The sequence below is a fragment of the Engystomops pustulosus genome, chromosome 9 (assembly GCF_040894005.1).
Source record: "Engystomops pustulosus chromosome 9, aEngPut4.maternal, whole genome shotgun sequence".
NCBI classification, from domain to species: Eukaryota; Metazoa; Chordata; class Amphibia; order Anura; family Leptodactylidae; genus Engystomops; species Engystomops pustulosus.
In genome coordinates, this window is record NC_092419.1 from 3,694,485 (window position 1) to 3,705,712 (window position 11,228).

At 46.0% G+C, this 11,228-nt stretch overlaps 1 protein-coding gene across 5 annotated transcripts; it reads left to right on the forward strand.

Moving 5' to 3' along the window:
• The first annotated feature begins 339 nt into the window (after positions 1–339).
• Positions 340–10,114, forward strand: DAXX (death domain associated protein). Of its 5 annotated transcripts, none has more exons than XM_072125720.1 (8): positions 340–473; positions 1,808–2,076; positions 3,701–4,508; positions 6,136–6,284; positions 7,026–7,155; positions 7,459–8,569; positions 9,477–9,603; positions 9,686–10,114. In XM_072125720.1, the coding sequence occupies exons 2-8, from the start codon at positions 1,876–1,878 to the stop codon at positions 9,737–9,739; spliced, it is 2,580 nt and encodes an 859-aa protein (XP_071981821.1). In that variant the 5' UTR covers positions 340–473; positions 1,808–1,875; the 3' UTR covers positions 9,740–10,114. The 5 variants fall into 5 exon arrangements, with proteins under 5 accessions (XP_071981821.1, XP_071981823.1, XP_071981824.1 ...); XM_072125722.1 differs by having other exon boundaries at positions 408–478; XM_072125723.1 differs by having other exon boundaries at positions 432–516.
• The last annotated feature ends 1,114 nt before the right edge of the window (positions 10,115–11,228 follow it).

Sequence of the window (11,228 nt, forward strand, 5' to 3'; positions counted from 1 at the left end):
TTTTGCAGAGTTTCGGATGATATAAATTCGGTATCTTATAATGACCCACAGAATTAGGGGGAGGAGTCACTAGAACCGCACAGGAATCGCTGTACACACAGGGCCCACCGCAAAATGGTTTTCAGGAATTTCACCGCATTTGGAATTTTCTTCCATCTTCCCTGAACCTTCTAGAGCAGCAGGAGCTCAGGCCCCTCCTCCTTTGCTCCTCCCCCGGAGGGGTAATACAGGAGCCGCAATGTGTGTACGAGGCATGCACCACTGATACCCCGCCCTATTGTGGGCATGACCTCAGCTGTCAATCCAGTGACGGCTCCGCCCTCTCCCGCGCTTTCTCTGGTTCAAAGCCCTCGGGCCCCGCCCCCCGCCGTGAGGCGCTTCAGGCCGCCTGTGTCTGACCGGAAGCGGAAATGCTTGTGTTGTCGTCACTGACATTACTGGAGGCCGGAAGTGGTGGCGGGAGGCGCTGAGCGGTAATGTGAGGCGCGGGGGTCGCTCTTTGTGGTGTTCCCGCGGGTGTGTGAGTCCCGCCGCCCGGTACCGGACACATCCCTCTCCATATTATCTGTAATGAGCGGGTGCAGGCTCCTGCCCGGCCGCCGGGGGCGCTGCTGTGTCACAGGGGGTGTAATGGCGGAATGTGAGGGCAGGTCTCATAGGAATAGCGGCAATTACCCGTCACTGAGCCGTGGGGCGTCCATGCGGTATCAGCTGCTCGTGTAGTTAGAGGGCTGCTCCTTGTTCTGCTCTTTCCTTTGTTGACTCTTTGTGGCTCCTCCTCCTTCCTGACAACCAACATGGCCGCCAACATCTCCTCTCCCCCTGGGGTTGTCAGACGTATTTCACACTCAGGTATTTCATGTGGCGCTGCCCTGTTCACACTGATAAATACTGCGGAGCCGCATACAACCTGCAAGCACTAAAGACCCCCTAGATCAGTGGTGGCGAACCTATGGCACTGGTGCCAGAGGTGGCACTCAGAGCCCTTTGTGTGGGCACCCAGGCCTTCACCCCAACACAGAGTTTGCCAGGTAGGACTCCATGCTTCCTCCTGTGTTCCTGTACAGCCCAGGACGTGCCATAAAGCAAAATCTTTGGCTGCCAGGACTAAAGGAGGAGCGGGAAGGGCTGGATAGAGATGGATTGTCATTGGAGCTACTTCTCTGGGTCCCCTGATTCTTCCTCTTCAGGGCACCCTGGAGGGAAGCTACAATCCAAATTTCAATAAGTTGCTGTTTAATTTGTCATGATGGCACTTTGCGACATACAAGTGGGTTTTGGTTGTAGCTCGGGCACTCTGTCTCCAAAAAGTTCGCCAACACTGCCCTAGATGGTTATCTGTATATCTGCTGTTTAATGGGAACTGATAGGCAGGAGCCACCCAGGCCTGGGGCTTCCACCTAATGGGCCCCACTCCCTGCAGATCTCTCAGGCCCCTATAATCACAGCTCACGACTCCTGGTATAGAGGATTATTATTAGTGTAAGAACGTTCCAGATGCAGATACTCGTATACACTTCGCTTCATACTGTGTTTATTACCTAAAGTTTTCCAAAAACATGCGTCACACATACGATATTGGTTTCCTATAGATGTGAAGGGAGAAATGGCCAAATGTTGACACTAATGTCTGCAATAACCAGTCTTAAAAGAAGGGGGGGGGGGACAAGTCTTAAACTAATGTAATGGAGGGAATTCACAATAACAACCACCCCAGAGCAGTTAATAAGTCATTGCCACGTATCGGGCTGTGTCCTGTCCTGTGCTGTGTCTCCTCATTGTTCTTTCTGCTTTGCTCCTCTGACAGGTTGGTTGTCACTCGGTAATTCTTGCCATGTTTACTCCGTCCCAACCTTGAGTTCCTTAAAGAGAAAGATGTCTCAGAAGAATGAAATTATTGTCCTAGATGACGATGAAGATGAGGAGGAACCAGTATGTGCTGCCAAAGCCAAGGCAACCCCAAGCAGCTCCTCCAAGCAAACAAACGGGAAGGTAGAAGAAAGCGTCAGCAACGCAAAGGGTAAAGAGAGTAAAGCCGCCCTGGTTAGTGCTGAAAATAAAACTCTCTTCAATGAGGTGAGGACATTGTAGATTTTAATTTGAAGGGATAAATGTATTTTTTATTATCTAGTCTTAGATGATGGGCAGCGGTCTGATACCCTGCGCCTCCACCATATGACCACCGTATGAAGCCTGAGCTTCCTCTTCCCAAGACAGGAAACTGAAGTGCATTTATCAAGTGGCTTGGTTGTTGCTCATTTTAATTGCTTTTTGGGATTTGGTTACCCTTCCTATCCTAAAGGACCTTTTGTTTTGTTTTTTTCATGAGCTACAATTGAGCACAGCTGAAGTGTGGTGCTGTGCTTTGTAGGAAGCAGGAGATGGCAGCTCTCCTCCAGGAAAACCCTTCCATCAGGAGGAAAGGAATCCATCCTGACAAATCAGGGACATTACTCATATATCCAGGCACTGGGACTGTGGAAATCCTCTTTGTTATCCATGGCCTCCTTCCTTTTAACCTTTAAAATTTATGTTAATGAGCCAGCAGGGCTGCCCTGGCCTGTGATCTGGCTTTACAGACTGTTACACTGTCTTGCCCTCCCGGCTCCCTCAGCTCTCCTAACAGCCTTCATTAGCATAATTTTAAAATTACCACAGTGACACTGCCTTGGTCTTTGAGGAAGTGTTCCTGGTTTATCATGCTTGATGGTAGATTTCCTTTAACAATGAGTGTAGGTCACTTTTAGGACTTGTATATCCTTGTCAGAGCTCCTACTCGGACTCTGCACCCCCCCCCCCCCCACATGACACTTAAGTGCATAGTGAACCTGCAGAAGTGAATTTGCCATAATTTCCAAAATTCATAATGTGGTAGGCAAAATCTTCACTGTGTACATTTGTAAACTCCATTTTACCCACTTGTCAGAAGAGCTTTATCTACTCTTGGTCAACTGGCCGCCTGAATGTTTCTCCACTGCAGCGGCTCGTGGTAAAGCCATGTGACTTTACCAATGGCCCTGGCCAGTGCTATTCATTACAGGCCCGCGAATGCTCCAATCTGCTGACCCTCTATAGTTGCCCAGCCCACACCATCCAATATAACAGGGCAAGAGCTGCTCCCTGTGCCTGTGTGATGTGATGTATATGATGACTCTGTGCACTCCTGACAGTGGATGATATAATCATTTCTCTACCACAGCAGCCCCCTGAATATAGTGCTGATACTGGGAGTTGTGGCACTGAATGCTGGGGATCCCTTGCTTCACTGTATGTCTGTGTGTACAGATTATTAAAAACGGTCATCTAGTAGCCAGTCACCATCAGATCACCATTTATTTTGAGAGCAACAGGGAACATAAAAAAAGCTAATTAATAGGAAATGCTGACTGATATGCGCACCACCTGTGGGCTGGGACTTATGATGATAACATGATTTTCATTACAATTTAGAAATGTGTTTTGCCGAGATGGAGATTCAATCAAAATATTTCTAGCAATGGCCCAGCCCTAATAGGTCCAACTCTCCCCATAAAATAATTTAGACGACTTATTATTTCTTGTACTTTTTTTTTATTCGTGTTTGCTTCATTGTGTAATGCTCTTATTTCTTCCTTCTGTCTTCTGGTTGTGATGCTTTCTGAATGAGAGTCCTGAAGCTGGATAAATATGTTTTGTTTTTGTTTGTTTTTTTATTTTATAGTTTATTGAATACTGCTCAAAACTGACCGTGGAACACCCAGAGGTCATCACCTTTCTTCAGGGAAGATACGCCAAGGCCAATCCCACCTATGTCTCCTCTGTTGAGTTCCGAAACACACTGGGCCGTTGTCTCACTCGGGTTCAGACCAAGCGCTCAAAGATTTTCGTTTACATAAATGAACTGTGCACCGCCCTAAAAGCAAATTCACAAAAACGTAAGGTGAGCCTGCAGACCCAACCCGCACAGCAGCCTGCTGAAGAGAAAGCCGAACCGCCAAAAGATGATGGAGAAGCTGAGGAGTCGCCAGTAAAGAAATCTGGATCTAAACGACAGATTCGCTACCTGGAGAATCTTCTAAGGATTTATTCCCTGGAGATAAATAAACTGCAAGAGAAAGAGCTGAGCCTGGAGGAGCTGGATGATGAGGACTCCAGCTACATCCAGGAGTCGAGGCTCAAACGCAAGTTGCTGCGGATATTTGAGAAACTTTGTGAGTTAAAAGATTGCTCTAATCTTACTGGCCGCGTCATAGAGCAAAGGATACTTTACAGAGGTACCCGGTACCCAGAAGTCAACCGGCGCCTGGAAAAATTTATCAATGGTAGCAGAGACCTCTTCCCTGATTATGGGGATGTTCTTCGAGTGGTTGAGCGAGCAAATGAAAAGCATAGCTTAGGTCTGTCACGTAAGCAGATGCAAAGCATGGCCCAGGATGCCTTCAGAGAACTTGGTAACAAGCTCCAAGATAGGAGACATTTGGATATGATCTATAACTTTGGCTGCCACCTGACTGACCCCTACAAAAGTGGTGAGTGGAAAGTTACAGCTGAAGTTTCCTGATTGTGAAAGGTTTTGTGATTCGGCTTTTTGCCTATAGCTTTTTTTTTTGCCTGGAATGATTTTTTTTTTTTTTTAAATCCCAAAGTTACTGCTCTACAATCCTTTTATGGAGTTTCTGGTACAGCTTACAGGACACCTCCATCTTTGTTTATTGACGAACTGCTTCTTTGGTGATTTAGAAATATGCAAAAGAGGCTGAAGTGCTTCCGGGCCCCAGCTCCACAGCTATAACACCACCCCTGCTACACTAGCACTTTGCACAGATTCTTCTTTCTTTGCCCATCTCACCCCACTCCTGGGACTAGAGATCTCACTCCTGTGTGGATGACACTGACGTGCTCTGCTGATGTGCCCCGAAGCATCTCAGTCTCATTTGCATGTTTCTAAAGTAAGGTTTAGCTTACTGGAGGTGGCAGGTAGAGATGTAATTTGTGGGCATAGCCCTACATAATATAGCAATTAATAGGTAGATTGCAGTGATGGTTTCCCTTTAAGCTTAATTTAGTATAAATAATCAGTGTCCAGTAGAACAGGAAATTTAAAGGGAACCTGTCATCAGCCCATGGAGACAGGGGCTGTTCTGGCAAGCTCTGTGTGCGCTACATGTTGCTGTCCAACAGAGTAACACCTTTTGGTTTTTGTTTCTTTCATGGTCCAGTGTTTGTTGACGGCATTCAGAAAAACCGTTTTGAAGTGAGATGTAAATTGGTTGTATGAAGTCAAGGAGGAGAGTTTATCACTGAAGTAAAGGTGGGGAGGTCTGAATGTCTCCTCCTTTGTGATGGACATCAGGAGATCTGTTTAGTGACGTAGGACCTTCAGTTACAGTGGAGGGGGCTTTGTGAGGAAGAGAGAGCTTGTCTTCAGTGTTAAACTCTCTGCCTATTTGACTTCATAAAACCAATTTACATCTTACTATAACATAATTTCCCCTTCCTCACGATGCCACCTGGTATTCTCTGGTGGTGCCGTCGTGACTTGAGGAAACAACATTAACGGTAAGAGTAATTTATTGTTTTTCTCCTGGAGCGTTGGGTTTCCCCTCCAATCCTTTGCCTGCACCACTCTTTGCTTTATGATGGGAAAACCTACTGTATCACTGTGATGGGGTCTTTCATGTGTGATGCATTCACACTACTATTGCTGAGCTTTGCAGGCGAGCTGGGGCTCTCTCTGTAAGCACCTGCGACATAGAGTACTATGTGGGGTAGGTCTGAGGACGGTGAGGATCCTTTCACATTGGTAACTGTAGGACCGGGCAGGTAAGGAAGGGAGTGAAGTAGTGATTTGGGAGAAAAAACATTGTACCTGGTCCATCTAGCGGGCACAGTACTAGCAGTTCAGCTATAGCCATGGTCGGCTGCTTGGTAAGGTCCCCTCCTAGACATCCAACAGTCTAAACTCCTGATATTATAAAAAAAATATATATATTTGAGTTTCTCTTCATTCAAATCAGAAATCATATTGAAGTGCCCATTGCTCTAAGACGCCTCCACTGCCTCTGGACTGGCAGGTTGTAGTCGACTGGTTCTTGTTGTTGAATAAAGTAAATGTCAATGTCTTGTTAACCTGCGATACTTGTAAACCTCTTACAGTTAATGATCCTGCTCAGCAGGACACAAGTTTGTCACGCCGCCTGCGCGAGAACCGGAACACGGCACTGACTCGTCTTGATGACATCATCAAAAAATATGCAGAACTGCAGGAAGATGGAGATGATGATTATAAGATGAAAACAAGAAGGGTATGTGTCACGCTAAACTACTGTGTGGACTGGAAGGGGTTTTCATGCATTTTATTATAAGATAATTAGGAAAATTGTAATGAGATGTAAAGACCCTCCAGATCCTTCCTGTGACTGAAGCTCCAAGGCCTAAATGCACGACCATTGCTCCATGTACTGCTATGGAGCTGCGCAAGATCAACTCAGACATTTACAGGGAAATAATGAACCCGATGTCATATTTTCTGGTCCCGGGGGCGAGACCCACAAGGATCTGACACTTCTCCTCTATAGAAGTATCTTAAGCTTCTTTCTGGGCTGTTTCTTTGTTATAAATGTTTCTGATTGTTTGTTTATTTATTCAAATGTTTAATAGGAGGGTCCCCCTATTCTGACCTTGTATTAATAATATACAGGCGCTCCCCTACTAAAGAACATCAGACTTACAGACAACCCCTGGTTACAAACGGAGCATTGGATGCTGGGAATTTACTGTATTTTGGCCTTGGGTTACAATAATGAGCTGTTGGTTCTTATGACAACCCAACATTTTTAAAATCCAATTGTCACAGAGACCAAAAAAATTTTGTTTGGAGCTACAATTATAAAATATACAGTTCCGACTTGCATACAAATTCAACTTAAGAACAAACCTACAGAACCTAACTTGTATGTAACTCGGGAGAACTGCCTGTAGTTTGAGGATTTACTTTATAAAGGAGCTGTAGCTAAGATTTTCTTCTCCACTTTCCTCCATGACAGGCACCTGAAAGAAACAAGGAGTCGTCATCATCAGAGGAAGAAGAGTCTGAAGACTCTGAAACTGATATAGAGGAAGAGCTGGAGCAAAGTAATGAGATGGAAGATAATGACGAGGCGGAAAATGAGGAAGGTGAGGAGCCGTGTGGATGGTAATGAAGTGATTATAAGGCTCTGGTCATTATGGCAGCATCATGTCTAATGACTGCTAATAAATGTTTAAGCAGCCGCTCTGTTATCAGATAGAACAGAATCTGAACCTTTGTGATCAGAAAGTCAGAATCTGCTCATTATCCTCCTCATGGTGATAAAGCCCTGAAAGGTTTTGTAGATAATTTATATGACCGTGGGCACATTTTATCTGCTATAGTAACATATGACTTCAAATTTGGCTCATTAGGAAAAGTGTTTTCTTTCTCTTTCTCTCCATTTTAAGAATTAATTTCTGCTGAGCAAGAAAATGAGGCCGACCAAAAGTTGGATATGGCATCAGGTGGTGAAGAGGACAGGGAAAAAGACAAGGGTGATGGTGAGAATGAAGAACAGGAAGACGCAACAGAACAAGACTCATCTCCAGCATCTACATCTACATCCCATGATAAAGACTCTTCCAATACAACGCTGGAGTCTGAGGTGGAGGCACAGCTCTCCGTCTCCTCTGACCTCCCGCCACTTGCCAATGACAGCCCTGGTAAAGCCAAGTCTGATGACGAGCAGAGTGAGGAGCCAGAGGCTGACGTAAGCCCCGCAAGCACTCAGGATCAAATGGAGGAAGATCAAGAAGACGGCAACGGGGTACAAAGTTCAGAGGATGAAGGATTGAAAGAAAATCAAGAAGCTGCGACGTGTGAAGCAAATACTGGAGAAGATGAAAACAGAGGGAAGTATTTGTTACCAGATATGACGGTGTCATTGGAAAACCAGGACAAGGATAACTCTGAGCATGAAGCTGAAGATGATGAGTTATGTGAAGGAACGGATGCTGAGACTCATAGTGAAGCGTCTGTGTCTCCTGCAGTTCAGGAAGAAAGCTGCACTAATGTGAACGCAGACGAGCCGAGTGAGAGCAGAGCGAGTATAGAAGAGGAGGAGGAGGAGGTCTGTATGGTCACCACTGGAAATCATGGAGACGGTGATCAGCCAGATGACTCTGCGGACAGTGGAGACGATGAAGATCAGAAACCTTTGGATAGTCCTGTGTCTGAGCATGAGGCTGCTGAAGCCAATGCCCACACGGACGCCTCAGACCTGGACAATTGTGAAAATCAGACAGACTGTGATCCGTCGCCTCTGGGTAGTAGTAATGGAGTAGAAGAAGCCACAGAAGTGCAAAAGACTCCATTAAAGCACCTGAAACCTGCCAAGCTAACTCTCAGAGACTCCCCTAAACCTAGAGTGACTAAAGAAGACAGCCCCCCACCGAACAGGAAGAGGAAAGCTACAACCCCAGAGAAGTGGCCTCAGAATAACGGACTATCCAGATACAACGGGAAAAGATACGCTGAAGCCCACAAAGAGAGCAGCCGCAAAAGAGCCAAAATGGACTGGTGAGAGATGGGGCCATTCACACTGCTGAGAGTATTATTGTCATGGATGCTTTAATCCAGTACCCACCACACACATGTCCTGGGGTTGTGTCTGGTATTGGGTTGTCTGACAACCCTCTAGGGTGGTTATCACAAATTAACTAGACCTGTGTGCTGATGGCTTGTGTACAGGAGCTCTGCCCATGCCATCATTGGCAGTGGGCAGCAGTTTTGTACATCCAGCACCTTAAGTGGCCGCGATTCCAAACCTTTCAATTTAACCCCTTAGATGTTCTGGTCAGTTGCTTCTCGGCATCTTAGAGTAGTGACAGACCTCCATCTTTGGCCCAATTGCTGACTTTGTGATGAAATTGCCAATAAGTTGTCATTTAGAGACCTAAGGGAAGCCTACAGGCCTGCCACGTGTGGCTCTGGGTGCCATCATCGGGGCTGGCATTGCTGTTTTTGTTCATCCTGCCTCTTATCCAAAAAAGTTAAATTGATCAAAAGATCTGGTAGCAATGTAAAGTTGCAAGCCTTCCCACACATAACAACCTGCAAAGGGCTACGTAAGGGGAATATGAGGATGACCAGAAAACTACTGCTGCAGCTTACACCCCAAATTAGACCACAGCATTACAGGGTGGTACAGGGCTAGACACCTGTGCATCCTCTAACTGGTCTGTATTCTGATATCTGATAAGCTAGGATGTGGCATAAGATGTAAAGCAGCTGAGCTGTTGTATGACTTGTACACTGCATTTCTCCGAAGTCTCCTCTATGCAGCAGCAGGGAACCTTATATTGTACATTCTCCCTTGTCCCCTCCTCTGCTCCGGCCCTGTCCCGGGGACATCTCACACACTCTCTGTAGGTTTCCTTAGATTTGCACCCAGTTATAGCATCATTGTCCCTGTCTCTGTCCCCAGCAGTTACTCATCCTACTCCAGCTCTTCTGGCTCTGATAGTGAAATTGAGCAGGACGACCAGACTCCGGGTCTGATGATGACTTGCAGCCCAATGGAGACCCCAACCAAGCCAATTATACGGGTGAAGGTAAGACGCCAGCGTGGCCACTAATGGATATGCACATAGTGTCTGAACAGCTCTTACCTATTTATTACTTTCTCTCCTCCAGACTCATGTGTCCACGCAGTGCGACCCGGATGAAGTCATTGTCCTTTCTGACTGACTCTTTTGTACAATGATTTGGAGGGAGAAGATGGTGTCTGGGACCATGGGGGGACTATGTGGTGTGTTGTGTCTGGATATTAGGAGAATAGCAGCAACCGACGCTAACAAATGGATGCAGGTGGACATTGTGGGGTTTTGGTGTGATTGATGGGGGTAAGCACACACCTATGTTGTAGGTAGTTCAGGGTGTGTCCATGGAGTCATCCGTATGGGTGTTATAAGAAGGCTCTGGGGTACGATTGTATAAACTCTTAAGTGGATGTGACACTTGAATATTTTAATTATCTCCCGGGGCTTTTTCAAGATCTTCTCCCATATATACCTTATTTTTGTTTTGTAAAAACAACTTTGAGAATAAATCTTTGCTTTATTACATTTGTCTCCGGGATATTCTGCTCTGAGTTATTTGTATTTATATGGATGAGAAAATACCCAACCTAAATTACACATGAACACATTAAATGGTCAGGGGTTCTTACCCAGATCTTCAGGCAGAGGTTGCAGCGTAGATGCAGCAGATTGTGCACTGCCAGAGATTCTCCAGACATCGCCCAGGTGAGGGTAAAGCTCTAGGAGCCATTTTGTTGAGGTGGTTTGGGGCTTATTGAGCTGTTACAATGCGGCACCGTGTGGTTCAGAACCAGTGTGGCACAGTGGCTGCGGTACTGGTGTGTGCTTGGAGGATAAGATTAACTGTGGGACTCCAATATTCTGGGCTTAAACCTAGCACCAAGGACAGTAAGAACACGATGGAGGATTGCAGATAAAACTAAATCTTCTGGATCTTTCGGTGACAGAACAAAAAGACACGAAATGAGCGCATATTACACTAAAATGTTAACAAGAGAAGTTGTGAGGATTAGTAGCGATTCTTCATAATATTCTGGGCAATTCCTAGTCTGGAATAAAAATTCCGCAGCTTATTTACGCTTGTGTTTATCATCTGGATTGGATTATCTGCTCCAGAGAACAATGTCTGACATCATGGCGGGGATGTATCAATCTGTCTAGGCCCCAAAAACTGGAGGAATTTGCATCTGAAACCTTTATTGAAGGTTTGGGGCCATTTTGGGCAGTAATCTGACTTGTCTGAAAAAGGGGCTTGTACTTGGTAACTAGGGACCGGACAAACGGTAAACTAGACCAACTAATAGGAGGTGCAAAGTACAAGGCACCAGATTCATCATCCGCATCAGACACAATGGGAGTAATCTGCACAGATCGGTCTAGTTCTGCTCTGTACCGGTCCATGACAGACCCATTAATACTTCTCCCCCAGTGTCATCTCCATTAAAGGAAACCTACCACTTGTAGTGGCAGGTTTCTGATGGAAATACCGGGCACCAGTTTTCGCGGTTTAAAACACTTTTTAAACTTTATAGCCGGCGCAGGCAGGTACGCGCTTGGCGCTTACCGTGCGCGCGGCTACATAGGAAGTGAATGAGAGCCGCGTGCACGGTAAGCGCCGAGCGCGTACCTGCCTGCGC